Source organism: Plectropomus leopardus, chromosome 9 (genome assembly GCF_026936395.1).
Source record: "Plectropomus leopardus strain MGB_pleo_1.0 chromosome 9, ASM2693639v1, whole genome shotgun sequence".
Lineage (NCBI taxonomy): Eukaryota > Metazoa > Chordata > Actinopteri > Perciformes > Serranidae > Plectropomus > Plectropomus leopardus.
Genome location: NC_142184.1, coordinates 9,129,909 through 9,157,409, shown reverse-complemented (window position 1 = coordinate 9,157,409; position 27,501 = coordinate 9,129,909). Strand labels below are relative to the sequence as shown.

Sequence of the window (27,501 nt, the reverse complement as noted above, 5' to 3'; positions counted from 1 at the left end):
TTGCTGGTTATTCAGTTGTGTATTCAGTATTAGTGCCTCTGCAGTATTCTGAGGGTGTCTAGAAAATGTGTAAACCTGTTGAACTAGAAGCCAACATGAATTTCAAACAACAAATAACCAACACGGGAGGTTTAACATGTGTATACAAAAGAGAGCAGCAGATAAACACATGAGTGACACGACACTGCACGCTTACAGAAGTCGGTCTTTATTTCTTGGCAGCTGATAAATGAGTCTCTGATGTAGCACAGAGAGAGTTCAAGCACACAAAGATGGAAAAAATAGGAAACTGACAGGTAATAAATTACAGTATCGCCTTTAAAAGCTCAACCTTGAGAGTGATAAATAAAATTCTTCTAACGTGTTGGTATCAGTGACTCTAATCCTGTCTGCCCTGTGGACTGCCTTCCTTCTGTAGCCCTGAGGTACTTGGCAGAGGCACTGCAGTAAATGTGCCCGTTAAGCCTTTCTGAAATTGAAAATTATCTAGTGAGTGGTGCTCTGATTTTACTGGGAGCACAGGAGAAAGGAATATCTCTCACAAATATCTCCCAGTCTGGGCAGATACTTAAAATGAAATGTCTCCATATGCGTCTGCCGCCTCGTCCCCCCCTCCTCCTCCTCAGCAGGTCATTCTGATTACTGCAGAAAACCGTTGTTCCACCCCATCTTCAGCTTCTCCGCTGCTCTCCCACACAGTCATTTGCATTTTCTCCCCTGGCTCTCTTCCATATCTTTCAATTTATCCTGTCACACCTGTTATTCACTTGTTTTTCTTCTTTTTTCCCCCTCCAGTGTTTCTTTCCCCTCCTTCTTTGTGGCAGTGCAGAACCTCATCTAAATGCACAGCCAGTCATGAGCTCCCTACCTGCTTTGGGCATTTATACTGCTATGAAAAAAGTGCAATCATCCTTTTTTTCTAATACCCTCTCATAACAAGTAAAGATGACACAGAATTGCTTACATGCCACAAGATGAATGAACCCATTCCCTGCATGTCTGCATGTCCTGTCAGTGTAGTGTGCATACCTTGATATTTCATTCACTTTTATGTAGCTTTGCTGGTTATCTCGTCCTGTCCTGTTTAAACAGTATGCATAGGCTTTCCAGTGCCTGCTCTCTTGCCTGCAGACAAGCAGAGAGGAGAGGCAGGGGAGAGTGTAAGGAGGAGGGTAGCAAATGAGGTGTGGGTAAAAATTATGGGGGGACTGGAAAAGAGAGCACAAGCCCAGCCCTGAAAATGAGAGAGAAGGATGGTGGGGGGAGAGAGAGACAGAGAGAGAGAGAGAGAGATTATACAGTGTAAAATCCATACGAATTCAGCTGTAGTAGTAGTGCAGCGTCCAGATCAGCAGTGCTCCTCCACCGCTGGGGAACAACCGCCTTTTGTGTCCCCCCCGCTGCAGTGGGGGAGTGCATTTAACGTCGCGCCCAAGGGGAGAAGCCAAGAAGTATCCTCCAATCAGTGATTTCTCTCATCTTGTGGGGCTGCTGATGGTGATTTATCACTGACCTGAGACAGGCGCCGCTGCACTCTGCTCTAACACCCCAGCCACCTGGAATACCAGCACCATGATTTTTATTTCTTTTCTTAAGCACAAACACCCCTCTGTGGATATTTCAGATAGACTGACCAGAGGACAAAAGGAGGATTAAAATGGACTTCTTGATTGTTTTTTCCTGCTGCAGACTGAAGATGGACTAACTTTTGCAGGTGCATTTGTGCCACACAAGTACATCCTTTCGTACAAAAAAATAAGGAATTTTTTAGACAACTTATCACATTTCATGCCATATTTCATTTTGAAATGGCAAGCAGTGAATGACTGCAGACACTCTAATGCTACAATCATGTAGGAATGATCCTCAGGTCGATACATGATGATGGGCAAACGACAGAGATGGAGAGAGGAGGGTGACAGTTGGAGCACACCTGCCTGCTGAGCAAGTCTGACACCTCGCTGTAGCTTGATTAGCTCTTCAGACTATCCCCCCCAAGTTATCATGCTACTCAATGAGTGGAGATAGATTTTCCTGCGCACATATGTGACTGTGAGTGAGTGTGTGGTTTATGTCAGGGAGCCAGAGTTTGGGATTACACCGCCTCTGGAAAGGATACAGGTGTAGTGGAGCCTTGAATGAGGATTAGCAGCTCTAACACCTTGTCCCCGACAGCACACGGGCTGATGGACCTTTCAGACAAGACGCTCAAGTCTCACTGGGGGATTAAAGATAAAGGTTTAAGCAATGTGATGAGACTAGGAGGGTGAGGAAGGGGACAGGGAGACAGTTGAGAAAGTTATATTGAGATTTTGTTACTCTTTTAAATCAGGTTGTCTTTGTCTGAGGCTACAATGAGTGGGAGTTCCCTATCAACAGGACATTTATAGTAGCAGATCAAGGACAGGTATACTATAATATACAGATATTGAAGCACTAAAGATTGTATTTGTTTATCCAAAAAAACTGCTTAAACAATGAAATCTTTGGCTATGTAAAAGGCAAGCATTGACACTACTTGTGATAAACAATCTTGATTTCCCTAACAGCTCTGCAAGCACAAATCCAATTGATCCATGAGTTGCTTTGCTATTGATTTCCCCACACAGTCAGGATAGAGTCTTGTCTGATCTCTGCTTGAGAGGTCACTAATTTAATTATAATCCGTCATTCTGTCTCGCCCTAAAGCAGTCGTCCTGAGTGCTGAGTATGCTGTAGAGGAGAGAATCGATGGTCTAATACTTGTCATGATATCTGACAACATATCAGATGAACACAATGCTGCAGTCTGCGATAACAATCTCGCAGTTTCGGTATTTGTTATTTACATGTCTTGTATTCGAGGCGGTATGATGCTGACAGTTACAGGATATTTGGCAGCTCTGTGTGTGTGTAGTTGAAAGAGGCGCGTGTTGTCTGTCTTGATTCAGGTGTTTTTTGGACTTGTATCACTAGCAAACGGCTTATCTTTGCTGCACAGAGCTTAAACTAATGGTGTAATGCACCTTGCACCACTCAACACGCCCCACCTAAAAGTTAAATTACCTTCAACGATGCATTGATGCTGAAGTGGAGGACGAGAGGAGGGGACGGGGTGTTCAGGAGAAGTTATCTCTGCAGCAAAACTCAGCCATACTTCAGCGCTCCTGGAAAGCAGAGGGGAAAGCAGGTGGGAAGCTCGGTGTGGGAGTGAGGAGAAAAAAAACCAGGACTGAGGCGAATTCTTTGATAACTGTATTGTTTCTATCTCGCTTGTTCAAAGAGCATCGCTGAAAAGTGTTTGGAGGTTTAGTGCTGCGAGTGAGAAAACTCAGAAACAGCGTGGGGGAGTTCAGTTAGAGTTCTGCTGGGGGAAAGCTGCACTTCAGTTTTCAACACTGAAGAAAAAAACAGGCAGTATCATCACCTTTTGACAAGTCTGAAACAACTGCCGAATCTATTTAACGACATAAGCACAAAACCAGCAGGACTCTGAAACTGGATGATCTACAACAAGCACACCAATTTCATCGAGCACATATTTCGCTTGTGATGGAGCCAGAAACAAACACTTGGTCTTCCAGCTCTGTAAAAATCTCCACTTTTGAATTTACTCTGGATTATAACACTTGAATTGTAAACGAGAAGAGGAGAACAGCCAAAAAAACTGTCCATACATCCTCAACAGGGATGTGTTGTTACTCTGAGGAGTGGTAGTGTCGTGTACCACGAGCCTGCGAGTGAGGGTGGGGCTCTCCCACTGCCACAGACAAAGAAACTCCTGGTTTAACAACTGGTCAAGTGGGGCCTTTTTGGACCAGCACAGTCCAGCACCGTGTCAGAAGTCGCCATGGGGTGTAACATGTGTGTGGTTCAAAAGCCCGAGGAGCAATACAGGGTCATGTTCCAGGTGAGCACTCTGTCTCTTGTCTCTCTGTTTCTGCCTTGTTCTTATTACTTTTTATTTTCTGTCTTCAAGCAAAAGCTTTCGTTTGTGTTTCCTCCTTCAAGTTTTCGTTGTTATTCCGTCTCAAATCGACTCTTTCTCACAGCGATGCAGCTGGATGAGTGACAATCAAAACAGCTCTGATGAAAATGTCATGTGCAGCAGAAATCAACAGAACCTCATCATGTTGACACACTCAATTAACCCAAATCATTCACACATTAATTTCCTAATAAGCAGTTTTGAATCCAGGATAAATTTAGCATTTATTAAACGCAGTTATTTGTTTGATGGAAATGTCAAAGACTGCATCATCAGGTAAAATTTTAGCACTTTATATTGATTAAATAAAACCTGATAAGGACATTACATGGATAAATTAATAAAATAAATTAGGTGAAGGTAAGAATATAAGCTCTGGATCATGTGACACATCTAACCCTTTTTGATGGACTTGTTTGCAGGTGTGTTATAATGTGGGGGGAAAGTGACATTGATTATTAAGGACCCCATTGGGAGTGGGGCCCTCCAAAAGCCTGGAATGAAATGTTTGGTTTTATTTTCATTTTTTTTATTTCTAGGTAACTACAGCTATATCTAAATTAAAATTGGCTAAAGGTTAAAGGACTAAAAAATAGTGGAACCTCTTTAAAACCCATTAACCTCTCAACCTGATTCGACGGCAGTTTTCTTGTGTTCAGATGCTTCTCACAAGATATTGAACCCTTTGAAACATAACAAATTTATTTTATTTCTGTCAAAAACATGGGGAAAAGGGCAGTGACCAACTTAGCCAGAAATGTCTCTCAAATTGTAAAAAATTGTAAAAGGTGATGAAGAAAATGACCTGAAAATTAAGTTTTAAAAGAGGTGGGAGAATGATTAGGTATTTATAAAAAAAAAATAGGGAAAAATGTCCAGAAAAATAAATTCATAATCATTCTAATTATATATTTAAAATTATGTTACAAATGTTTACCCATTATTGTCTGTTTTTGTTTCTTACCTGTTTTTTGTGTGCTCATTTTCAGGTAATTTTCTTGTAACTTTTTAATAATTCTGTGGTATATTTTGGACCATGTGGTGCTAAGTTGCTAATTGCCTTATACCAATGTTTTTGAAAGAAATCAAACAAATTTGCGCAGGTTTGAAAAGAATTAAAGGCGCAAAATGGTTTAGTCTGGCCCTGCAGGAAGAAACCGTCTTTAAACGTAGTTAGAGCTGATAAATGCTTGCTATGTGTCTTTCACCCAAAAAAAGGGAAATTGATTTAAAAAGATTTAAAAAAGAAAAGAAAGTAAGAGAAGAAAGCAAATTGGCTTTGTTAAAAAAAAAAAAAAAGAATTTCAAAAAGGTGCAAGAGGGCGATCAAGATAGGAAGGGTGTGGGGCCCACAGAGACTGCTTATGCATAGGGCCCAGAATTTGGTGCTACACCCCTGCTTGTATGGCTTTTGTGTAGCTTCTATAAATTGGCCTAGAAAAAGACGTGGAAGTCCTTGTTCCTCTTGAGCGAGGCTGTATTCATATAGTCATTCAGTGGTAATAATACCGATAATTATGATAACGATGCTTCACTGTGATTACAATGATTACGATCAGAGAGCAGAGCTAAATTGCATAAGATAGAGAGATATACGCTGGCGTGGAGAAAGTCGAGTGGTGCAGAGCCACGGAGGCATCAGGATGGATGGGCTGTTGAAGCTGGGCTAAAGTGTTATGGGAGAGAGGGGTTGCCACGGTTACAGCCTCAGCACCACCTGCCAACTGGGACCACAGACTGTATGTGAGTAAGCTCATCTGGCTGTGCGGCGCCTAAGGAGGCTCCTGCTCGGTGACTCGATGATATATGCGGTGACCAAAATAAGTCCCATGCTTACTAAGCATGAAAAACGCTCGGCACTCATGGGTATGCAACACTTTTAGTATCTGTGGCACCAGGAGCCTCAGCTGGGTCTCTGTAGCGTGTTGGACTGGGTTAACTGGGCTGCATCTGGTGCCAGAGGCGATGCCAAGAGAGAGGAAAATATGGGGGCAGGCTGAGTCCAAAATGAGGCAGGATAATGAGTCAAAGAGGGAAATAGAGTCGAAATGGGCAAATGAAAGAGGGAGGGGAAGTCTTTTATTTCTGCTGTTTGCCCCTGAAGTAACTGATTTGAGCTTTTTATGGAGTACTGGTGAGTAGAGAGGCTTTCACAAAGCCCCCGGAGGTGGTGTGCATACTCTCACATGTGATCATAAAATCAGTACATTACATAATCAGTGACCTTATCTAACAGAGGTCAGCTGTAATGACACTGTTCGCATGCAGGTCAACGTCTTTCAAAGTAGAAATCTAATAATTCCTCGGATCTGGCAATGTGAGGTCAACTGTGCCTGAAGGTTGTGTCCCTAGAAGTCTGTCATCTCATAAACGCTTCAAGCTCTGTCAGACGGAGTATCTGCACGTGGTTCCCAGACGGGCGTGGCGATGAGACGAGCGAAAACTGATGGCAGGAGATACGTTGTAGGATTTGCTGCATGCAGAGCAGTTGTCATGTTGCATGCAAAATCTATTGTGTGAGCTGTGGCTGTGTATGTAGAGCAGATATTTTGAGCTGTCGGAGCAGCATATATTGTGGTCTGGTGAGCCTGAAACGACGTTGCTGGTGGGGAGCAGGGGAGCATGAGACAGAGGGAGCAAACGCAGATGGAGCACTAAAGCAGAGCCACAGCTTTTGGCTTTCAGAGGCTGAGTAGTACATTGCAGTTAGAGCAGGTTCAGTGAAACCTCGAGGTCTCACATTAGCAATCCCTTGAAACCTGGAATGACATCAGTATTCTTTTTCAGACGCCTTTCACGTACATTCAAACCTTTAAAACCTGAGCAAATTGATTTTTTTTTCTCAAAATATGGCTAAAATGTCAGTATGCAACTTGGTAAGAGATGTCCCACAAATTGCTAGAAATTAGGAAAAGGTGACAAGAAAATGACCTGAAAATTTGTTTTTAAATAAAGAGAAAGAGCTAAATTATTAATTATTGTTAATTAAATATTAAATATTATTATTCTTAAAAATGTAAAGAAACCATTATTATTATTATTATTATTATTATTATTATTATTATTATTATTTATCATTATTATTATTATTATTTATCATTATTATTATTATATATTTTATTTTATTTTATTTATATTTTTTTGTTTTCACCTTTTTCCCACTTAAATTACCTGAAATTTGGCTAAATTTCAGGTAATTTGCTTGTAACTTCTTCCCATACTTTTGAAATAAATCAAGCCAGTTTGCTCAAGTTTCAAACGGTTAAACTGCAAGAAAAGTTTCAAAAAAATGTACAAAGAGGCCGCTATGGTAACCAAAGACTGCATGCTGTTTTTCTTGTCATAAAATTCAATCTGAGCTATCGCATGAAATGATTACAAACAGCAATTCTAGCTGTGCAGATGGCTGATTTATCCAAAGATCATGCCAAGCAAAAGATGGACATATACTTTTTCCAGTCAGGAAACGTAATTACACCCCCCCACACACACACACATTTCATGGCTTTTCCCTTTAGATGTTTTCAGCTTTGAGCTGTTTTCCTTAACTAACATGTATAATTACACCTTCAAATTAGATTCAGTATACTGAGTAATTGTCTTAAGACAATAAATACAGCATTAAACAGATTACAGGCTGGAAAACCTGGCTGTTAAATTTGACTATATCAAAACACTTGCTTCTCTTGCCAAAGGAATAGATCTCATGCATTATACATCGGGCCTCTGCTGCACATACGCTGCACACTGGTGGTTGGTACACACCCAATGGCATGTTCCTGATCAATTTTGCCTCCTACAGCCCCAAGAGAAACGGCATATTGTTGTTCAGCAGATGGATCACAGACTCTGTTGTAGACTCGTGCACATTTTGAGCAAGATTTTCCATTTATATACATTTAACAGAGCACCTGACTCACACACAGTAAACCTCTGGCCCCCTGAGCCCTCCAGCCGCTCCCTTCTCTTTCTCCTCTCTGTCAGTCTAAAGCGGGGAGGCTGTTGCCATGGCAACCGGCGTCATTAAACAAACCTAATGTGCTTTTATTCACAATGACACCAAGAAACATGCTGACAGCCACAAGAGGCAAACAAATGAGAATCAATACATACCAATGACCAGGTGACATTATAGCTGGATAACGGCTGCATTCACGCCCGCACGCGTGTGCATGTGTGTAAATGACATACACACCCACACATGAATGCAATGTACATGTTGGAGGTGGAAAAAAAATAAAAGAAACATGTGACAATGTAATGTCATCATAGCAGAGTTATAATTGTTTTTATTTTATTTTTTAATTTTGGATTTTAATTGAGTTTCAGTTAGTTTCCAGTATGGATTTGCTCAATTACTGTAGTTTTTATTGTTTAAAAATGTTTAATGTTAGTTTATTCAGTATAAGCTTGATTGATTTTCATAGTCAAGTGGGTATGTGTCAAAGTCAATATTTAGGAGTTCAGAATAAATATTACAACACAAACACGCCACTTTGTTAAAGCCATTGACTCACAGTCATGTAGACTTCCCAGACTCAATAAACATATGAACCAATGTCTCCTCAGGTTTGTAGTGTTGACAAATTTGACCAAACTGACAAACAGTAAAACTAGAGTGACATTTCCTGTAAGTTTTGTAAGAACGCAGCATTGTTTCAGTTATCATTTGTTATTTCCTCCTCCATCTAGTTTATATTTATAATTCAGTCGATTAAAATGGTTTTCACACCTAGTTTTTAGTTTGATAAAATGAATCAAAAGATAATGTCTTTGCTTTAAATACCTGGTTTTGGCGGCACAATCCTGAATCCTGGAAACGCAGTGATGGCCCGCCAAAAAAACAACATCCTCTGTCGTCTGTTGGTCGCGAACACATAAAATCTCACATCATCCTCCATCTCCTCGACCTGCCAGTGACAGTCAGATTATACATTGTTGATATATGTCACATATTTGTAGTTTGCAGAAATGTAAAATATATTTTCTTCTGACATATTTTATTTATTTCCTTCATCAACGTGTATAATTTTTGACACACAAGTGGTTATACACACACACACACACACACTTATATATCAAACACGACTGCTCTGTCTTCTGTTTAACTTCATTTAAAATAACAAAACAAGAAGAAACAGTTAATGCAGGTTAATTATAAACCTTACAGACGGCTCGTAACCTTCTGATTCGTCAGCTTCTTTATGTCAAGAGTCAGTTTTCTCAGGTGAAGTGCAGGTGTGTGTAATATGTGTGTGTCTGTCAGATTCCTGCTCTTTCCCTTGCAGACGTCTCAGGCGTGTGACATGAACACGAGACAAAGAGGATGGAGAGGATTTCACTCTCGTGTCTCATTTAATAGGACAGGAGAGACGGTGGAGGGCAGTAGTTTAAGGTCATATCGTCTTTGACATGTTTTACAGACTTACTCGCTCATCTTGTACCACCACCAATAAAAGAACAACAAAAAAAATGCCCATATTTAATCTTTTGTTCCAACTGATGATTGTATTGATAAATTATGTATATTCATGTCCTGCCGCTGAGGCTTGTTAGCTCCATCGCTATCATTTTAAAGAATGCTTTAAATCAATATCTTCTCACTGTTTTAAGTTTATAATAGGCCTACCACTCCCCGCATGTTCATTTAAATTAGCTCAGTGATATCAAACAACAGGGGTTATAGCCCGGGTAGGTCAACTCCGTCTTCACATTAATTGATTTTTTGAGGAGGTGCAGCCTTCAAAGCATGAGAGATGAGAAAAATCAATTACTGAACAAGTGGAATTCAATATGACGGGGAGGTCACAACGGAGCGTTTGCATGTAAATCCAGGAGGTTTGGGGAAAAACTGAGACGCTGAGAGGAAAATCGTCACCATAAGGGCATACTGCAGATTAAGACTGTGATTGTTTGTGTATTTTTCTGCACTCTGTGTTTGAAATAATGTGTGTTACTCTGGAGTGAGTCATCCCCCTTTTCTTTTTCATCTCTGTTGAACAGCACGCGAGATTAATTTGCTCTTTAAAGGGCTTTCAGATAAAAACTAATTATGCATCAACCACTTAGTAATTTCCCATGAGCTTCCATTGTGTTTACATACAAGTACTGAACCCAGAGTCGGGCTCGCTCGCTATTTACATTCACCCGGCAGTTCCTGGAAAGCTTGTTTTCTACATTTCCCCTGCATCATTACCCCTCCCATCACCTCCTTTCCTCCTCCATTCACTCCTTCAGTGTCTCTCTGCCTTTGCCTTCTCTTTCTACACTTTGAACTCTTTGCATCTCTTTCATCTCTACCCACATCGCCCCCATCCCCACCCTCAGCTCCACAGCCACCGCTGATACCACAACCAGATACTGCCAGCCCCCCACTGTGAACTATGAAGGCTCTACTGTATTTCTGCATTTTAAATTTATTTTTTTAAACACAAAAACAGAATACGGATGTGTGTGGGGATGGGTGTGTGCAGCCCAGGGCTCTTTATTTGCTTGTGTGGCTTATAAGCAGCTGTGTGTAATGACCTACTAACCCAGAGATAATAGAGAGCAGAACATGGTAAGAGTGTAATGGATTCTCTATCAAGTCAGGTCTAAGACACAACAACCATTATCCTGCATGAAGTCATCTTCAAAGCAATCTCAGCACCTCTCATTGATAATGAATGAGAAACCCCCCCGCTCCCCTCTCACTCCCTCTCAGTATTCATACCTGTCACTCATGACCGCCGAGCCTTCCTAAAAGCCTCTGATCCTGGAGAGCCGGGCCGTGTGGTCACGAGCACTAACAATAGATTCCTCCTGTTGGTTGAAGAGAAACAAAAAAAGGTCAAAACCTAAAATGTGGTTGAACTGTGTATGAAATGCAAAAGGTTTAAAGGTTTAATTTGAAACTGGAAGTGGCACATTTAATCAGCTAGTCTTTGCCCAGCCTTTGTGGCCCAGCCCAAAAATTCATGCAAATGCTTCTTGAATTGAACACTTACGCTGTCTAAAGTCAGATACTTCTGTGAGAGCGCTCACATGCAGTGCACTATGTTCTCTTCGACAACTTACTTGCATACCGTGCAAATTTTGACAGGACAGTGTCTCAAATTTAACACTGCCGTTCTGCACTCAGAAATGACACTCATAAGATCTGGCAGCTTTTCTTCTGCTTGGAGCGGGCTCGGTTCTAGACTGCTTTGAATGGGGGGCCAGTAAGGGATGTTGGTGGGTAATATGATTTGCTCTTTAAGCACGTGTGCTGAATTGAGCTTAATTTCATGTCTTTTTATGGCACTGATACTCAGCTTAAGGCCCACGGGTCAAATATGTGCTGGGTGGCCCCCACAACCATTTTCTAATTCACAGTAAAAATACAGTCACACTGGGAAATGTTTTTGTACTTTTAGTAAACATAATGTCCTAAAACCCAAGAAATGTCCTAAAATCCCAGAAACATGTATGGACAACTTGAGTATTCTTACTTTAGTGACAATAACCGCTTAATGTGAAAAACAAATTGGGGCTAAAGATATCTATGATTGATGTTAGTGGGGAAGGTGGTCTTAGGCAACTTCCAGAATTTTTTTTTTCACCACTGAGCTTATTTTCTGCAATGATCCAAAATCTAATGGAAAAATCCCATAGGCTTTTTGATGAGGGAACCGGGGCAACGCCAACTTCCACATTGGCCTGCAGAAAAACGTCATCCCTCGAGCACTCTATTGAGGGTGAGAGGTATGCAACATTCAACACTTTTTGACTGTTTTGGTGCACCATCTGGGTTTTTACCGTGAACTGAATTTTGCCATATTCTCATTGTGAATGCACTTAAGCATTCAAAATAATAACAATGAGTACAGAAGTATGCTATCTGAGACATGGCATTACTCACACAGCAGAAGGGACTTGCAGTCCAGCTCTAAAAAAAAAAACATCATGAGGTGAGAGCTGAAATAAAATTGCACTTTTGTTAGGGATGTCACACTGCGGTTTTCCTCCAATCTAACGCAGAAACCACAGAGTATAAATTCCTTTATCACCAAATAGGCCATGTAGGGAGGAAGTATCTTATTTGTCTCCAATTGAAAAGGCTCATTAAGAGAGACAGCAAGATTTATGAAGGGCCATTAGTGTGAGGATGGACAAACACGCACAAGGAGATGGACCGGCTGCAAAAGACGAAAATAGAGGGCTGGGCTGTCATCTCCAGGGAGGGGACAAAGAAGACAGAACTGCTGAGGCAGCACAGTGTAAGAAAACAGGGGAGAGAAGAAGCAGGAGTGGACACAGGAGAAAGAGAAGAGAAAGGGTAACAATTATAAGCACAGAGACACAATGGAAAAGCAGCACAGGAAGACCAGAGAGAGGCGGCGGTGGCGACAGCAGTGGTGGTGTGGCGGTATGAGAGAGAACCAAAGGGAGCAGGGGCTGGATGTGGCAAGAAAGTTTTTGTGCTTGGCTGCGCAGGGGAACATTGATTTGACATGCAATTACTGGAAGGGGACAAGAGAAGGGAGAGGGAGCGGGAGAACGAAGCAGGGCGGTAAAGATGTGGAGAGTTGCAGACAGCCAAGGTCGGCGACTGAGTGCAGCATGAATGACACTTTACAAAGTCTGTCTGGCTCAGTAACCGCATGCCAACATCATCATGCTGCTGTCTGTCTGCTGTAATGAAATCACAAGGGTTTAATGTCTTCATGAGCTTATCTGAAATGTTAGAAAAATTGTTAAATGACTCCGTTTAATTGTATCCAACAGTCTGGAGCCATGCTAACGGCTTTATGAGTCTGTACTTATATGGAGACAGATCAAGGCCAAAAGGATTGTTAATTTGAAAAAACAAAATATTGAAAAAATAAAATTTGAAACTGGAATTTCAAGTTTTGATTTGAATTATTACAATTGTAAAAAAAAACTACTTCTTAAAATAAATTAAGTAAAGTAAATAATCCCTAAGCCTTCTTTATTATGCTGTCTCGCCCCTCTCAGTTAATGCCACGCCCCCCACGCCAGATCAGGGCCGAAACCCTGAAACTGAAAAAAAAAAACATCTGAAATTGCCCTTAATTATGCATACCTGTAAGCCTCAAAGAGTGCTGCAGGGATGACGTCAAATTGTCCGCCAACACATATTTAACATTGCCAGGGTTCCCTTAACAAAAAGCCAATGGGATTTTTTCTATTGGATTTTGAATTATTGCCCCCCAAAAAGCCCAATGGCAAACAAAAGCTTAAGATACTTTCATATTTTGCTCAGCAAGAAAATCTTTACAAATGAGCACCACTTTTAGGATTTTTGAAGTATAAGTGCGATCATCTGAATTAAAAAGCTGACGTGAGGCTATAAACCAACTACACAACCGTCACATGACTTCAAGGTTGCCACCAAAACAAGGCTGGAAGTCTAAACTAGCTGCTTGTTAGCAACTTTCTTTATAAAGACATTTAAAGGCTTCAAAATTAATGAAATTCACCAAGGAGCAATCTACGAGGCTGAAAAATTAAGTTTATGCTGAAAAAACTGCAGTTCCTCTAATGGCCACTTGAGGCTGGCTCCAGTCAATTTTTACTCAAAACTGTTTGGAAAAAAAGGTTTATTATAAAAGAATAATAATAGAAAACTCTATTTATCATTATTATATTTAAATAAACTGGATACGTGCAGATTTTGACCTGCTGGTGGTGCTATAGAAGAAAAGTCAAGGGATGACTAAATTTATTGTATCCATCCTCTGGGAACTATGAATGTCTGGACTAAATTTCACAGCAGTCTATCCAACAGTTGAGATATTTCAGACCAAAGCAGCTGACTGACACAAATAAATACATCGATATCTATAACGCTACACCACTAACTTGTCGAAAAACAGGTAAAAATACTGAATCAGGTATAAATACTGAATGAATCTTTTCTTTTGCTTTAGGTTTTTTGGGAAATCCTGCTTGATTTGACCAACAATGTTTTGGTTCAGTGACCCCAAAGTCAAATCACAGTTTTGATTCCCTCTCCAGATTTGTTTTCAATAACCTTTAATTACTGATTGCCCTTTGTCTCCTTCTCACTGTGTGAACGAGCCGCACAGGAAGAGAGAGGATGTGTTTCAAACACCACATGATTTCGCCTTCAACGATTCCTGAGAGTCAGGACGCTTATTGTAATGCTACTGTATAAACTAGGACTGTTTAAATGAACTCAAAAATGACAAATAGAGGAGGAGAGCTCCGAAAAGAAAAGGAAATATCAAACATGTTGTGTGTGCCAGCTAGAAGTGGTTTTATTCCTCCAAATCAAAATGTCTGGAAGTGCGACAATCTGGCAAAAAATGCATTATGATAATTTCCAGTGAAGCTCTTCTTGCTCAAAAAAAAAGCGGAAGGGGAGCGGAAACTAGTTTCTCCAGAATATAAATATGTTTTGTTGTTTAAATATATTTGCAGAGTGCAAGCACTTCTGATTCACACAAAGGAAAGATAACAGTGTTTTGTAGGAGAGGAGGAACAGAGCGCGCACAGCTAATTTACTGAGGAAACACATTTTTATCTCTGTGACTGTGAACTTCTGTTTATTCTCTCCTTCATAGAGAAGAAGCTCTCGGGAAGACCTTGCCATTTTCCAACTGTTCACGGCTGTAATTACCTCCTAACTTCACCATTTCCCTGTTTCCTTTCCCTCTCTCCACAGAAGGGTCACATAAACAACATGTTGTGCTCTTTTGACGCCGACGGTCGATTAAAGGTCTCAGTATAAAGCTTTCTGCTCTGCTGCTTGGTGTGATGTGGTGTTGAAACCTTTTAGATAAACCTGTTTTATTTTTATTTTTTTGGTCCCTGTGTGCCTGAAGAAACACTATCAGCTGTGACAGTTTAAATACACTTATGTGTCTGCTGGAGTGTATCTTTCTAGTTTTCTATTAACTAACATGACCTCCGTCTTTCTTTCTGTAGGTGTGTAGCTGTAGTCCCCCCTCCTGTTCCCTGTGTTTTTGTGAGGCAGTTGCACTCTCTTAAACTAACCTTGCCTGTTTGATAAAACTCCTGATGTTGGTCTGTCAATCCTCTTGTCTTCCTCTTTTCCTGCAGTGGTGGAATGTTTTATTTAAGTAAAATAGTAGTAAAACCACAGTGTAATACTTTTTTACAAGTAAAACTTCTGCTTACTGTCTTGTAGGCTCTGCACACCGACAGTCCACCCACACAGGTGTTTTCACTTGCTTAATTAGGGCTGCACTTGACTGACATCTCCCTCAAAGGCTGAATCCAAGGCTCCGTTCACACTGCAAGCCTCAGTGCTCAGCTGGGATTTATTGCTCACATCTGATTCTTACATTTGGCTGTTCATTTTTTAAAATGTGGCCTGTAGCAGATTCCAGTATGAATTAATAATGGTCCTGAACTGACCTGCATGAGCAAAAAAAAAAAAGAAGTTCCACACTGACGTACAAAATAAACATTGAGGCAACCGAAGTCGGCGTTCATGGTTTCAGTTATAAGATGATTTGCAGTTAAAGCTGGCGAATTCATGAGCAGATGATAGTGAGGATGAAGATAAGAAGATGACGGACAATTTTTAAATTTTTTTTTAATTACTACTTCAATATGGAGGTTCATGTCAGAGCTAGAAGTGGCGTGATAGTGACGTAAATAGCTTTACTCGGTCTAGAATGAAGCAAAAAGTCACATGAATTTTGATATGACTGTTCAGACTGAAGTTGCATTTAGGGATGAAAGAAAAAATAATAATTTTCACACTCCAGCCAAGTCATATATCCCATCTGCAATTCTTGAACCATATATTTGATGGCTGCATGCTAAACAAATAACACAATATATACAATCATGAGATTTAAGATTATGAGATCCACGTTGGTCTGTGTCATGTGAACACGTGCCCGAAATCTCTCCTTCTCTCTCAGTTCTCCTCAGATCTACACTAATCTCATAAATGGGCCTTATGAACTCCAAATAACGAAAATTTGTCATAGCGACGGAGAGCTTTAATCTCTGTGCATTACAAAAAAATATGAGCTGTATCTGAATTAGGATCTCAGATGAAAGTGGCCCAAATGTTAATCGAAAAGATCAGATTGTATGTGATTTGTGCTGCTCACAGTGTTAAGACAGAAATGGATCTGAGTCACATATTTTTAAAAAAAAATCTGACCACTTTTGCCTGCAGTCTGAACCTAGCTCAAATCTCCAGACTTCACCATGCATGCACGTTCCCAGGAAGTCTGAAACTTCTGAGAGATTTCCAAATCCGCGTTTCATCCAGTCCACAAGGCTCTCAAGAGGGTTAATCAGCCGTAGTCACTGAAAACACCTGTGTGGGTCTGCAGAACCTTTATTTTGCAAAGTAACTTTCAAATAAATGTAGTGGAGTTAAAAAAGTATAATACTTTTCTCAAAAATGAAGTGGAGTGGAAGTATTAGGTAACAAAAGAGGAAAGTAAAGTACAAGTACCTCAAAATAGTACCTAAGTACTATGCACTTAGTTACTTTCCACCACTGCATTCCTGTTATTCGTGCCAGTATCTATCTGGTTTATAAATCAACAAAGCTGGCTGGCCACAAATCTTTGTCTGTTTCTTGTGCATTTTGCATTTCTGTGTCAAACAAACTAGATTTAGAGCATCACTCTAATTACTAATGTCACACCTGGTTTGTTTTTCCCTGCACTAATTCTCCTTTAACTCAGTTGCCCCTCCCGTCTTTTTCTCCCCCTCTTCACCTCCTGCTCCTCCACCGTTTAATCTTGACTCTCTGTGTTTTCCAGGTGAATGGAAAGGAGTTATCTCGCCTTTCCGGTGATCCCACCCTGGACATACGGGACCCCGTGCTGTCCAACATACTGAGACGGGGGGCCCGCAGACGCGCAGGCCTAGCGGGAGCCCCCGGAGGGTTAGTGCCAGTGACCATGGGCATGGCCGACTGTGTAGACAGCTGCACCCAAACAGACATCAGCTTCCAACATATGTTGACTTTGGGCAAGAGCAGCCAGCATCCCTGTGGAGCTCCACCCCCACCCGACCCGCCGCCGTCCCCTCCACTACCGCCGTTACTGGAGCCGTATCTACTCAATGAACTGTGAGTCATATAAGAGGCCTCTGCTGCACGCCCAACTGTCAGACCAGAGCTCGTCTGCCGTCTTGGTTACAGTCCATGTTGTTCTGTTCACACATTTGAATGACTGAATTACTGTCATTCTCAGCTTTATAGAGCCGGTATACTACGACCCCACTGACTACTTCGATATCACTCAGCATGAAGTGGACCGACAGGATGAGCTGGAATATGAGGTGAGAATCTTCTAGCTACTTAAAGGAATAGTTTATGAGATTTAGGGGGATTTTACGGTGGGCCTGAAGTGCTAAACACAACGACAAATCACAAAACACAACCACAAATGTGATTTTCTGATTTGCTGTTGTGTTTTCTGATTTGAGGCTGTGTTTTGCACTTCAGGGCCACCGTAGGATTTAGTGGCATCTAGTGGTGAGGATTGCAGATTGTAACCAGCTGAAACTTTTCCCGGTTAGAATTTCCTCAGTATTTATTGTTCAGGAGGTTTTTACCATGAGCCATATTACTTGAATAGGTCTCTTTCTTCCAAAAACAAATGGACCTGGTAATTTAAATTCAGTCAAAAACAAACAAACAAAAAACAACAGAACTGAACTGAAAAAAAAAATTCTGACTCTCTTCAAAGAGGGGCTGCAGACTACTTTGGTCTACAGAAAAACATGAAAAATGCAAATAAATAAATAAAATAAGATAATAAAAAAAATGTGAATGCCACCATCTACAGACAATGTTTGGTTTGTCTGTTCTGGGCTGCTGTTGAAACATGGCAAACTCCAGGGACGAACAATTCTTATTTTCAGGTGATTGTACACTAAAAAATACAAACTTATTATATTAAATTTCATTTCTGCCAATAGATCCCCTTAAATCCTACTCACTGGACCTTTGAACTCTGGTACAGAAAGCTGTTTCTCTGTCTGACATCTTTAAACTTGTCTCTCGCCGCTTCAGGAGGTGGAGTTGTATAAGTCTCGCCAGCAGGATAAACTCGGGCTGACAGTTTGTTACAGAACCGATGATGAGGAGGACCTGGGAATATATGTAGGAGAGGTTAGTGCTATGAAGTTTTCAGTAAATCTTTCCATTTTCTTTGAACACCTAAACAAATATTTCCTCTTTTTCTCCACAGGTGAACCCAAATAGTATCGCTGCAATAGATGGACGCATCCGAAAAGGAGACAGAATACTGCAGGTACGGGTTTCCTAAATTGCATACTGAGACTTGAACTTCTTTTAGGGACTGTACTTAATTTATCAGAGGAGGGGGCTGGGGTGCAGCTTCTTCTTTGATGTTGTTTAAATTTTATTTATTTTTTTAAATCTTGCCCTTTCCCGAAGCTACAAGTATTTTTCCTCAAGCCTCTCACACGGGATAAAATACATGTCCCTCCCTCCAACATAAATAATGATAATTTGCATTTTCATACAAACTGACACGAAAAGTATCAAAATAATTGATGTTACTATACTAAAATGTTACTATTTGCAATGTTCCTATAATTATTTCATTTGGACCATAGGCTCCATGATACTATCCAGCATGATGTCTGCGAATCAGCTGACATTGTTTATTATTTCTGTTTACACTATGATAAATGGCATAATTTTGGCAATTTTTTAGAAGAAAACATGCCATTCAAACACTTGCTGGCTTTGGGTCTCTGAGAGTTAGTAAAATATATACAAAATATGACCAATTAAAGTCGGATATCACTCCCCTGAAGTATTTTGCACCACCCTCTCCCTTCCCATAAATAACAAACAGTCCCTTATATTATGCTTTCTGTACTACAGGGTTGTATAACTCTTCACAGCAACCTTTTTTTTTGAACTGTTAGTTATGTAATGCATGAAACTGAAGTATTAGATAACCCCTGGTCCAGAATAGAGCTCCAGTCAGGACCATTTTAATCCAGCCTTATTCACACATTAAAGTAAATTGCTCATAGCGCAGCGTTTCCTCTGAAGTCTTTCATAAGAGGTTGAGAGTCATTACTCGTGCTATTAAGCTAAGGAGAGATCTATTTCCCTGACTATTTGCAGAATCGAGTAATTTCATAGAATCTCAGTGTACAGGGTCTTTCGTTATCTGGCATTAGCTCAATATTATTCTCCTCTTTCCCTCTCAGATAAATGGAGTGGACATCCAGGACAGAGAGGAGGCAGTAGCTATTCTCACCAGAGAGGACAGCACTAATGTCTCCCTGCTCCTCGCACGACCCGAGATAGAGGTGAGGAAATTGGATATGCAGTCTGCAGGGAGGCTTGCTGCAAGGCTCAGTCTGAAAACTGGCTTAAAAAAAATGCCTTTTTTTCTTTATTTTGCTCAAATTAGTTAAAATCCTTGGGTATAAGCAGGTAAAGCTAAATGTAAACATTAAAGGAACCGTGTGCAGGCTTTAAGGGGATATAGTGGCAACTAGTGGCGAGGATTGCAGATTGCGACCAGCTGAAACTTCTCCTGGTTTGAATTCCTTCGGTGCTCATTGTTTAGGAGGTTTTGACATGGATCTGAATTTTCCACAGAGGTTTGCTCCTCTCCAAACCAGACAGCACGGGTGATTTAAACTGGTGAAAACATGGAATAAACCAGTTTCACATCACAAATCAGTGAATCTGTGACGCTTTTTGGCATGTTGGAAATGGGCTGCTGGCCCAGCACCTGCTAATATGTGCTCATATTTTGTCTGATAACTTAAGATCCAGACATTTGGGAGGTTTTTACCGAGAGCCAAATTATCTGCAGAGGTTTCTTCCTCTTCAAAACAAACAGACTGGGGATTTAAAACAGTAAGACCACTGAATAAAGCAGTTTCACGTTTAAAAAAAGGAATATTACCAACACTCTTACTGCAGAGGGGCTGCTAACAACGATGGCCGATGTGAAAATATAAGTGGTCCTATCAGGAACCAATGTTTGGTTTGTTATCTTTCTGGGATTCTGGAGAAAAATGGCAGTGCAACATGATAATCTCCATAGACAAGGAACCACTAAAAACACAATAATTCTTATTTTAATGTGGTTATAAACTAAAGAACACATAGTTATTATATTACATTACATTTCTGCCAATAAATCCCCCTAAATCCTACACAGTGGACCTTGAAGTCATAAGATTTAGTGCAGAAAGAAATAGGAAAGGAGCTTGGTGCTCTGCTTTGTATCCTGCAAAGCTGCACGGAGGCAGAGAAGCAAAGAGGTGCAAAAACATGATGAGGACACAGATAGTGTGAAGAGAGAGGCAAAGACAAATAGTGCTTGTACTCACAGTGCAAATGTGGCACCGCTTTGTCTCCCCCAAGGTCACTCTCCTAGCAGAGATTGGGACATCGTAACACACAGGAAGCCCCTCAATAACACGCCTCTGCCAAATAAATTGTAAACATACAACTTGACATGCAACCAAATTGATTTTTTCTGCATACTGTTGTAAAAAAAAGAGCTGCAGCTGGAGACAGCATATGCAAGAATACAAAAATCTGTATGCTGGCTGCATTTAGTACAGAAGGAGCTAAAGGGCAAATTTAAAAAGGCCCTCATTAAAACGGTCAAAGTCAAACACACACGCACACATAAATAGCCTCTCCTATGTTTAAAGTGTCCTTGTATTGAGAGAGATGAGCACAAGCCGTACCTGTGAAAGGCTGACAAGATTTATATTGCCAATGCATGGTCCCACATTAAGATTCAAGCGAGCGAGGTGAGGACGGAGAATCATCAGAGGGAAATGCACAAGCAGAGATTAAAGCTTGATCTGTTGTCTTGGGGGAGAAAGAGAGAGAACTGAAGGGGCTGTCAGAGAATAAGAATGAAGATAATCAATACATGGTCTGTAGTCTGCACGCAACTCACATTCAAATTAAACCAATTAGCTAAAATCAACTGTGCTCTGAGGAGGGGATTGTTTACTTATTCAAGCTCAAGCATTAGCATTATTTTTGATCAGCTTTTGACGGGATGCCAAGCAAAGCAAACAGATCAGAAACAACAGTGGTTATTAAATATTGAAGCATTATTCATCTCTAAAGACTGGATCATTCTGGATTGACACTTTACTCTTTGTGTACTGAATACTTGATGATGAAAAATCAATTTAATTCCTATCATGTAGCTCATGTTTGGATGTAGTCTAAAACTGAGGTATGACTGTATGTTTTTCTATTTAGACAAAATACTCAATAGAAATCAAATGCAACAGCAGAGTGGTGAAATGATGTTAACATGTCACACAGCTCTGGCTCCATCTAGTGACAGAAAGAAAAACGACTCAGTCAGTTGAGAAATGTGCTGCACTCAACATTAAAGGAATACTTTAACCAAAAAATGATCATTTGTATTTCAGTTACTTACCTTGTGTTAAATTTGTGAAGACAGCTTTTGTTTTACTTTCATGCCTCCACGGTGAACAAATAATCTAAAAATGGAGAAAATTCTTGATGAACTTAAGTCATAGGGGTCCAAGTTTAACAACAGCAAAACTAGATCAAAACATCAGTTTACAAGCTGTCACACAACTCGTGCAGAAACCTCACTATTTAAAACACTTCCAAATAAACAGTCCCAAGCGCAGAGGAGCAGTATGTCTTTGTTGTTTATGTTTTTATTTCTTAAAAAAACATCTATTTCTTCTTCCATCCCAGTCACCGGAAGAAATTGTTAGTTAGGGCCGAGCACCGAGCGCTGCGAGGACCCTCTTGAAATGTGTGAGAATATTCACTAGTCTTAATAGCACCACCTAGTGGCTACAGGAAATAATGTTTTTTTAAAATACTTTTAAGATTGTCTTTGGCTTAGTATCAGATGCCGATGTTTGGCCATAGAGGGGGAAATTATTATAACTTTACTGTACATACTCGAATGTTCTCCAAACTTGGCATGATGGACAACAGTCCAGCCCTGAGTAGGTTTATATGCTAATTTCTGTCAGTGTGCCAACATGCCTCAGTAGCACCTCCTACAACATCTCAACGAGGCAGCCTTCTCACCTGTATGTATGAAATCTGGTAGACGTGTCTGTCATGTCCAAACCTAAATAAAACCCTTAGACCCACCCCCCAAACCCATTAGGAAGTGTGCAAACAATATAACTTTGGGGGAAGTGCTTTCAAACCAGTTGTGATTTCACAAAAATATCTTGCACATACATGCCTTTAACTCCAATTTAAGGTTAGTGCAGAGCAACTTTCCTGCACTTATTCTCTGCACAGTGAAGCTCAAATATCAGTTACAACAAGCAAAACAGACTATGAGTAGAGGACCTTCAGATAAATAACAAGATTCTAACTTTTTTTTTCTTATGTTTGTGTCTTCAACCCTCATCCTTACACCTCCACTGAAATACCAACAACCTGCGCCTATCAGAATGAAAACCAGCTGGACCCTGACGAGCTGGACCTCGAGCCACTGGATAACGCTGTTCATCTGCCCAGCAGCAACAGACTGAGGAACGATACCTCCGTCCTGGGTGCTGAACCCGGTGACGCTGCTGATGGGGGTGTTCTTGGTAACCACGGACACTCAATAAACAGGGATTCACCTGATCTACTCCAGACAGTGCTGAGCAACAGCCAGGAGCTGGACAGTGGGGTGGGCCGTACCGATGAAAGCACACGCTACGAGGAGTCCTCAGAGCACGATCTTCTGGGAGACGACCACACTAGTGCCTCCAACACTAACGCCACCAACACACCCGGCAGCATGCGCAAGTTCTTGTCTGGTCGAGGGGACACTCCACCTTTGCTGCACTCCCAGGACCTCCAGTTCAGCACTGACTCCCTCTTGGGGCTGGACTGTGTTAATAATGGAGGAGGGCTGGAGCACCTGGAGCGACTGGAGAGGAGCTACATGGCGGATCCTATGAGGATGATGATGCCTGGGCTGACTGAGGAGGAGTGTGAGAGGTACAAAGAGCTCCTGGAAATCAAGTGTTACTACGAGAAGAACAGTAATGCTCTGATGGTCCTGGGAGGTCAGGGGCTGGCACCAGAGGAGGGTGGTGTCTCACTGGATGTAAACAGGAATGAGAGCTTGACGCAGCACGAGATGGCCCTCCTGGAAGAAGAACTGCGCCACTTGGAGTTCAAGTGTCGCAATATTTTGAGGGCACAGAAGATGCAGCAGCTGAGGGAGCGTTGTCTGAAGGCTTGGCCTCTTGAGGACAAGAATGGAGCCAGTGCAGGAGCTGGAGCAGGACGCTTGGATATTACTGCTACTCTGGTCAGCGAGGAGTCCTGTCATCATGCTTTGTCAGACATCAATGAGCTCCCAGAGAGGGAGCGCTCAGACAAGGACAGTACGAGTGCCTACAACACTGGAGGGGAGAGCTGCAGGAGCACCCCTCTGGTCAATGAACAGTATCCATCACCCTCCACACAGAGCCTGGAAGGAGGAGAGCAGCTCCTACCAGCAGGTTTGCAGCTTCCTACCTCCACTAGACAAAAAGGCACCAGGGCTGAAAGAGGCGACAGGACACAAGCAAACCTCAACCAAGCCTACTCTCCCCACTCGCACAGGAGACGCGCCGAGGCAAAGACATCCAGCCCCGGGGCTAAGGTTAGGTCCCTGCCGCGGGATAGAGGAACCAGACGGGGCTCAGATGGTGAAGTGAGACGCAACGCCAAAAGTAATGGTTCTGCTGAGAGGTCTGGTGGATACAGTGCAGAGAACAGCCCTTACCTGTCCCGCCGTCACACAGACACAAAGCCACCTCAGCACTACCTGAGCTGCATGCAGCTGCGGTCTCCCTCCGCCTCCGAGCAGCTTGGTGGACTCAGAGATGCTCGCAGAGAGGGCAGCATGGAGACTTGGGGTGATGCCAGCCCGATGAGCTTGGGTAGCACATGTAAAGACATTGCCCAGTCCCCAGGTGCTGGACCCTTGTCCCCTCCACTGCTGCCCAACTCCCCTCGAATGGAGTGGAAGGTGAAGATCCGCAGCGACGGCTCACGCTACGTGGCCAAGCGCCCCGTGAGGGATCGCCTCCTGAAGGCACGCGCCATGAAGATCAGAGAGGAACGTAGTGGCATGACGACGGATGACGATGCCGTGAGTGAAATGAAGATGGGCCGCTACTGGAGCAAAGAGGAGCGCAAACAGCAGCTGCTGAAGGCCAGAGAGCAGCGGCGGCGCAGGGAGTACATGATGCAGAGCCGCCTCGACTGTTTGAGAGAGCGGGAGAGGGAGCAGGGCAGCAGCACAGGAGGTCAGCAGGGGACGACACAGCAGCAGGAGCCCACCTCCATCCTGGAGCTTTGCCACCGCAGGAGCATGAAGAAGCGGAGTCGCAGGATCCTGGACAACTGGATCACGATACAGGAGCTACTGGCCCACGGGACCAGGTCTGCTGATGGGAAGAAAGTCTACAACCCCCTGCTGTCTGTCACCACAGTCTGAGGTCAGATGTGAGGCAGAGGGAGAGATAAGAAAGTGCCAAAGTGTTTTGAGAGGACAAACACAAGCTGTGTCACTACACCTTGGCACAAATATTTGTCTGCAGGGATGCAGCAACACTCATAAATACAAAGTCAATTTCGGTAATAATAAGTAGCATAACTTAGGCCCCAACCTAAAATGTTTGATTGGAGAAATGACTGAGACTGACATGGTTTGTGTGTCAAGTAACAGTATCGTCCAAACAGAAAAACCACACACACATTTACAATATTATCAAATTGAAGCTGCATTTCAAAAAGACAAATAAAACAGTAAAACAATAAACTACAGTATATTTTAAATACACTGTATTTCTTCCAATTCAACTAAACCAGTCAGGACAAATGCTTTCCAGCCATTTTCGTGATGCTTACCTCTTACATGTAATGAATGTGATCCTTTTTACATTGAAACATAAACGCTTGTCAAATTCTGGATGCCACTGTCAATGCAAAAAAAAAAAAAAAAAGGAGGTTGGATAAGTTGATAGTCTTAAGACCCTGACACACCAAACCAACATCAGAGAACGAGTGGTGATGAAGACCAACTGTTGTGCTGCCTTACATCGCCTGTGTCTGCTAAAAAGTTACGCTTGAACGAACTTCAGAGACAACTGCCAACTGCCAACTAGCACGTATGTACACGTGGCCGGCCCTCAGTGAGGGCACCAGGCTTTGAAGCTAATTTTCGTAGTGGCTAAATAGTGAAATTCCAACTTCTGAGTCATGAAACGCCCCATAATACAACTCATTTTACCATCTAAATTTGATCCATAAGGTTCGATAAAATTTGCAATGTGTAGAAGAGTTGCAATATTAAATAATTTTATTCAAGTTAGTGGAGTGCTAAACTGTTTGTAGCCGGCTTGTCTAGCAGAAGTCTCTCATGTGCTTGCTCCATGGACCCACTGATACGAGTACACATCGCTAAAACTGAAAAAGAACCAGTTTAGCACAAGTTACCTCAGTTTTTCTTCTCATGCACGGAGCTGAACGGCCAATCAGAGTGCATTCTCTCACCAAATGACACTCCCCTACTGATTCACCAAGCTATTTTAGCCTAAAAGCTGCCAACAAGGGCAGACCAACTCCAGCGGTGTGAGACACACTGCAAAACAAAGATAGCAGAAAAGCCAACAGTCCCACAGCTGACAGTCGACCTGGTGTGTCAGGGCCTTAACCCTTTGAAACTTGAGCACATCGGCTTGATTTCTTTCTAAAACATGAGCATCTTAACAAGAAATGGCCCCAAAAAACTGTAGTAAAAAACAAAAAAGACAATTACCTTAAGAAAATAAAATGCTAAAAAATGCTAAAATTTTTAGCAAATTTTAATTTTAATTTTAAAAATTAATTTTATGAATTATAACTATAGTTTTCTGAAGATTTTTCTCGCAAATTTTTTCAGTGAATTTTTTTCCTTATCGGCTTTTGCTTTTGCCTTTTTTTTTTTTTTTTTTTTTTCAATTTGTGGGATGTTTCTTGCCAAGTTGCTCATTGTGTTTTTCACTTGTTTTTGACAGACATCAAATCACAATTTTCTCAGGTTTTAGAGATTAAAATAATAGAGACAGGCATCTGAATGCAGCACAAGATAGCTGATGTTGAACTAGCAGTTTAAGGGTTAACAGACAGAAAGATAGTCCAGGGAGTCCATTTAAAAGTGCATCACCACATGACATCTGTCTCGCACCACCTGCTGTTTAACCCTTGAAGGAGTGGTGCATGAAAGTAACCTTTAAAGGCCTCTAAATTTCTATAAAGGACAAAAAAAAGAGGAAAATCAAAAGCGAGGCTTAGAACCATGCAGCTGTGAAAACATTTGAGAAAAAGCCACTTCTGTGCCATAAAACTGTATATTAAGTGTCCATAAAGGACTTTTGTTGAAGCACATTTTCACAAGAACAATGCGTGCCAATTAATGTCGTTACACTTTTTCTTCATCTTTGTAGTGTTAACATAAAAATGCTCCTTTGTTTTTAAACAGGAAATGCAACATCACTGTCAGACGAGACGCTTTTTGATAACGAGGAGCTGAGCGGTGCCTTCCTTTCAGGCAGACCTGACTGTATAGCACAATTTTCAAAGTGGTACAAAAAGGCTGAAATACTGTAGCTGAGAAGGAAAACACTGAAGCACACAGCAGCTGACAGGCTTACTGTTGTTTGTGTTTTAATTTGATTTTTAAAGAGCGGCACATTGTGTCATACAAAGCACAGAAAACATTCGATGTTTTATTCAAAAAGGCACATTTGCCATTCAAGTGAATAAAGCATCGTTAAATCCTTCCTTCTTTGTTATTTTGAACTTGCAAAATGCTTTTTTCCAGACCAACAAGTTTTGGTCTGTATGCAATATAATTTATTTCAATGTTGACTGTGAAGGCTATTTTACTGCAAATGAAGACAATTCCTAAAATAAGTCCCTGTTAACTGGGCCTGCAGTTGATTTTTCTTTGTTTCCTGTCAGATGTGTCATTCCTAACCTTCACTTTTTAACTACATGCTCTCAGAACAAGCCTCTGGATTATTATCCAGCTGAAGTACCTATAATGACAATAACAGCCAAGAACGGGGAGTTAATAAAACCCTGTGAACAAAAGCTGATTTTTCATTTGGCTTACCTGCATGTTTGATATTGAGGCAGATTTTTTTTCCATGTACTTAAAAGCCTTTAACATACTGTAACTGTGGATGTGTCTTTCTATGAACTCGCTTCAAACTCTAGCATAGTAAAAGAAAATCCGGTGTACTTGTTCAATATTGTGGTGTCCGTTTCTGTGTCCGCCATTTTCCAGTGAAAGCTTTTCTAAATAAACGCTGTGATCATGAAACAAATTTGGTAGTGCGTCACTGCTGCTATTGTGTCATGAAATTAATATTCAGTTATTGATTTTAGGACTAAAGCCAACGCTTTTGCACATTGTGAGGTGAGTTTTCAAAACATTTCCATAATATTTTACCCCATTTCATTGACTTTAAGTAGTTTGACATAATTAGGCTCTAACTCCGCTGTGCTATGTCCTAATACAAGC

The 27,501-nt window shown here is 41.4% G+C and overlaps 1 protein-coding gene and 1 long non-coding RNA gene across 4 annotated transcripts; one reads left to right on the top strand and one right to left on the bottom strand.

Moving 5' to 3' along the window:
- Positions 1-16,721, bottom strand: LOC121947037 (uncharacterized). Of its 2 annotated transcripts, XR_015777427.1 has the most exons (6): positions 15,113-16,721; positions 14,969-15,028; positions 10,680-10,768; positions 8,754-8,877; positions 3,046-3,146; positions 1-1,234 (listed from the first exon to the last, which is right to left on the bottom strand). It is a non-coding gene; the product is annotated as an uncharacterized LOC121947037 (long non-coding RNA). The 2 variants fall into 2 exon arrangements; XR_006106059.2 differs by having other exon boundaries at positions 2-1,234; positions 14,969-15,849.
- On the top strand, positions 1,308-27,360 carry LOC121947035 (PDZ domain-containing protein 4-like). 2 transcript variants are annotated; one of them, XM_042491910.2, is made up of 8 exons: positions 1,308-3,889; positions 14,637-14,690; positions 16,729-17,039; positions 17,164-17,251; positions 17,988-18,086; positions 18,166-18,228; positions 19,166-19,267; positions 22,399-27,360. In XM_042491910.2, exons 1-8 carry the CDS (start codon positions 3,830-3,832, stop codon positions 24,427-24,429), a joined length of 2,808 nt encoding a protein of 935 aa, XP_042347844.2. In that variant the 5' UTR covers positions 1,308-3,829; the 3' UTR covers positions 24,430-27,360. The 2 variants fall into 2 exon arrangements, with proteins under 2 accessions (XP_042347844.2, XP_087938022.1); XM_088081896.1 differs by lacking the exon at positions 14,637-14,690.
- Positions 27,361-27,501: the final 141 nt, after the last annotated feature.

Excerpts from the sequence above, each read along its gene's own strand:
- LOC121947035 (XM_042491910.2), top strand. The coding sequence starts at position 3,830 with ATGGGGTGTAACATGTGTGTGGTTCAAAAGCCCGAGGAGCAATACAGG. Across the intron at positions 17,040-17,163 it reads CCGTATCTACTCAATGAACT|CTTTATAGAGCCGGTATACT; the intron begins GTGAGTCATATA and ends TGTCATTCTCAG. Across the intron at positions 17,252-17,987 it reads AGGATGAGCTGGAATATGAG|GAGGTGGAGTTGTATAAGTC; the intron begins GTGAGAATCTTC and ends TCGCCGCTTCAG.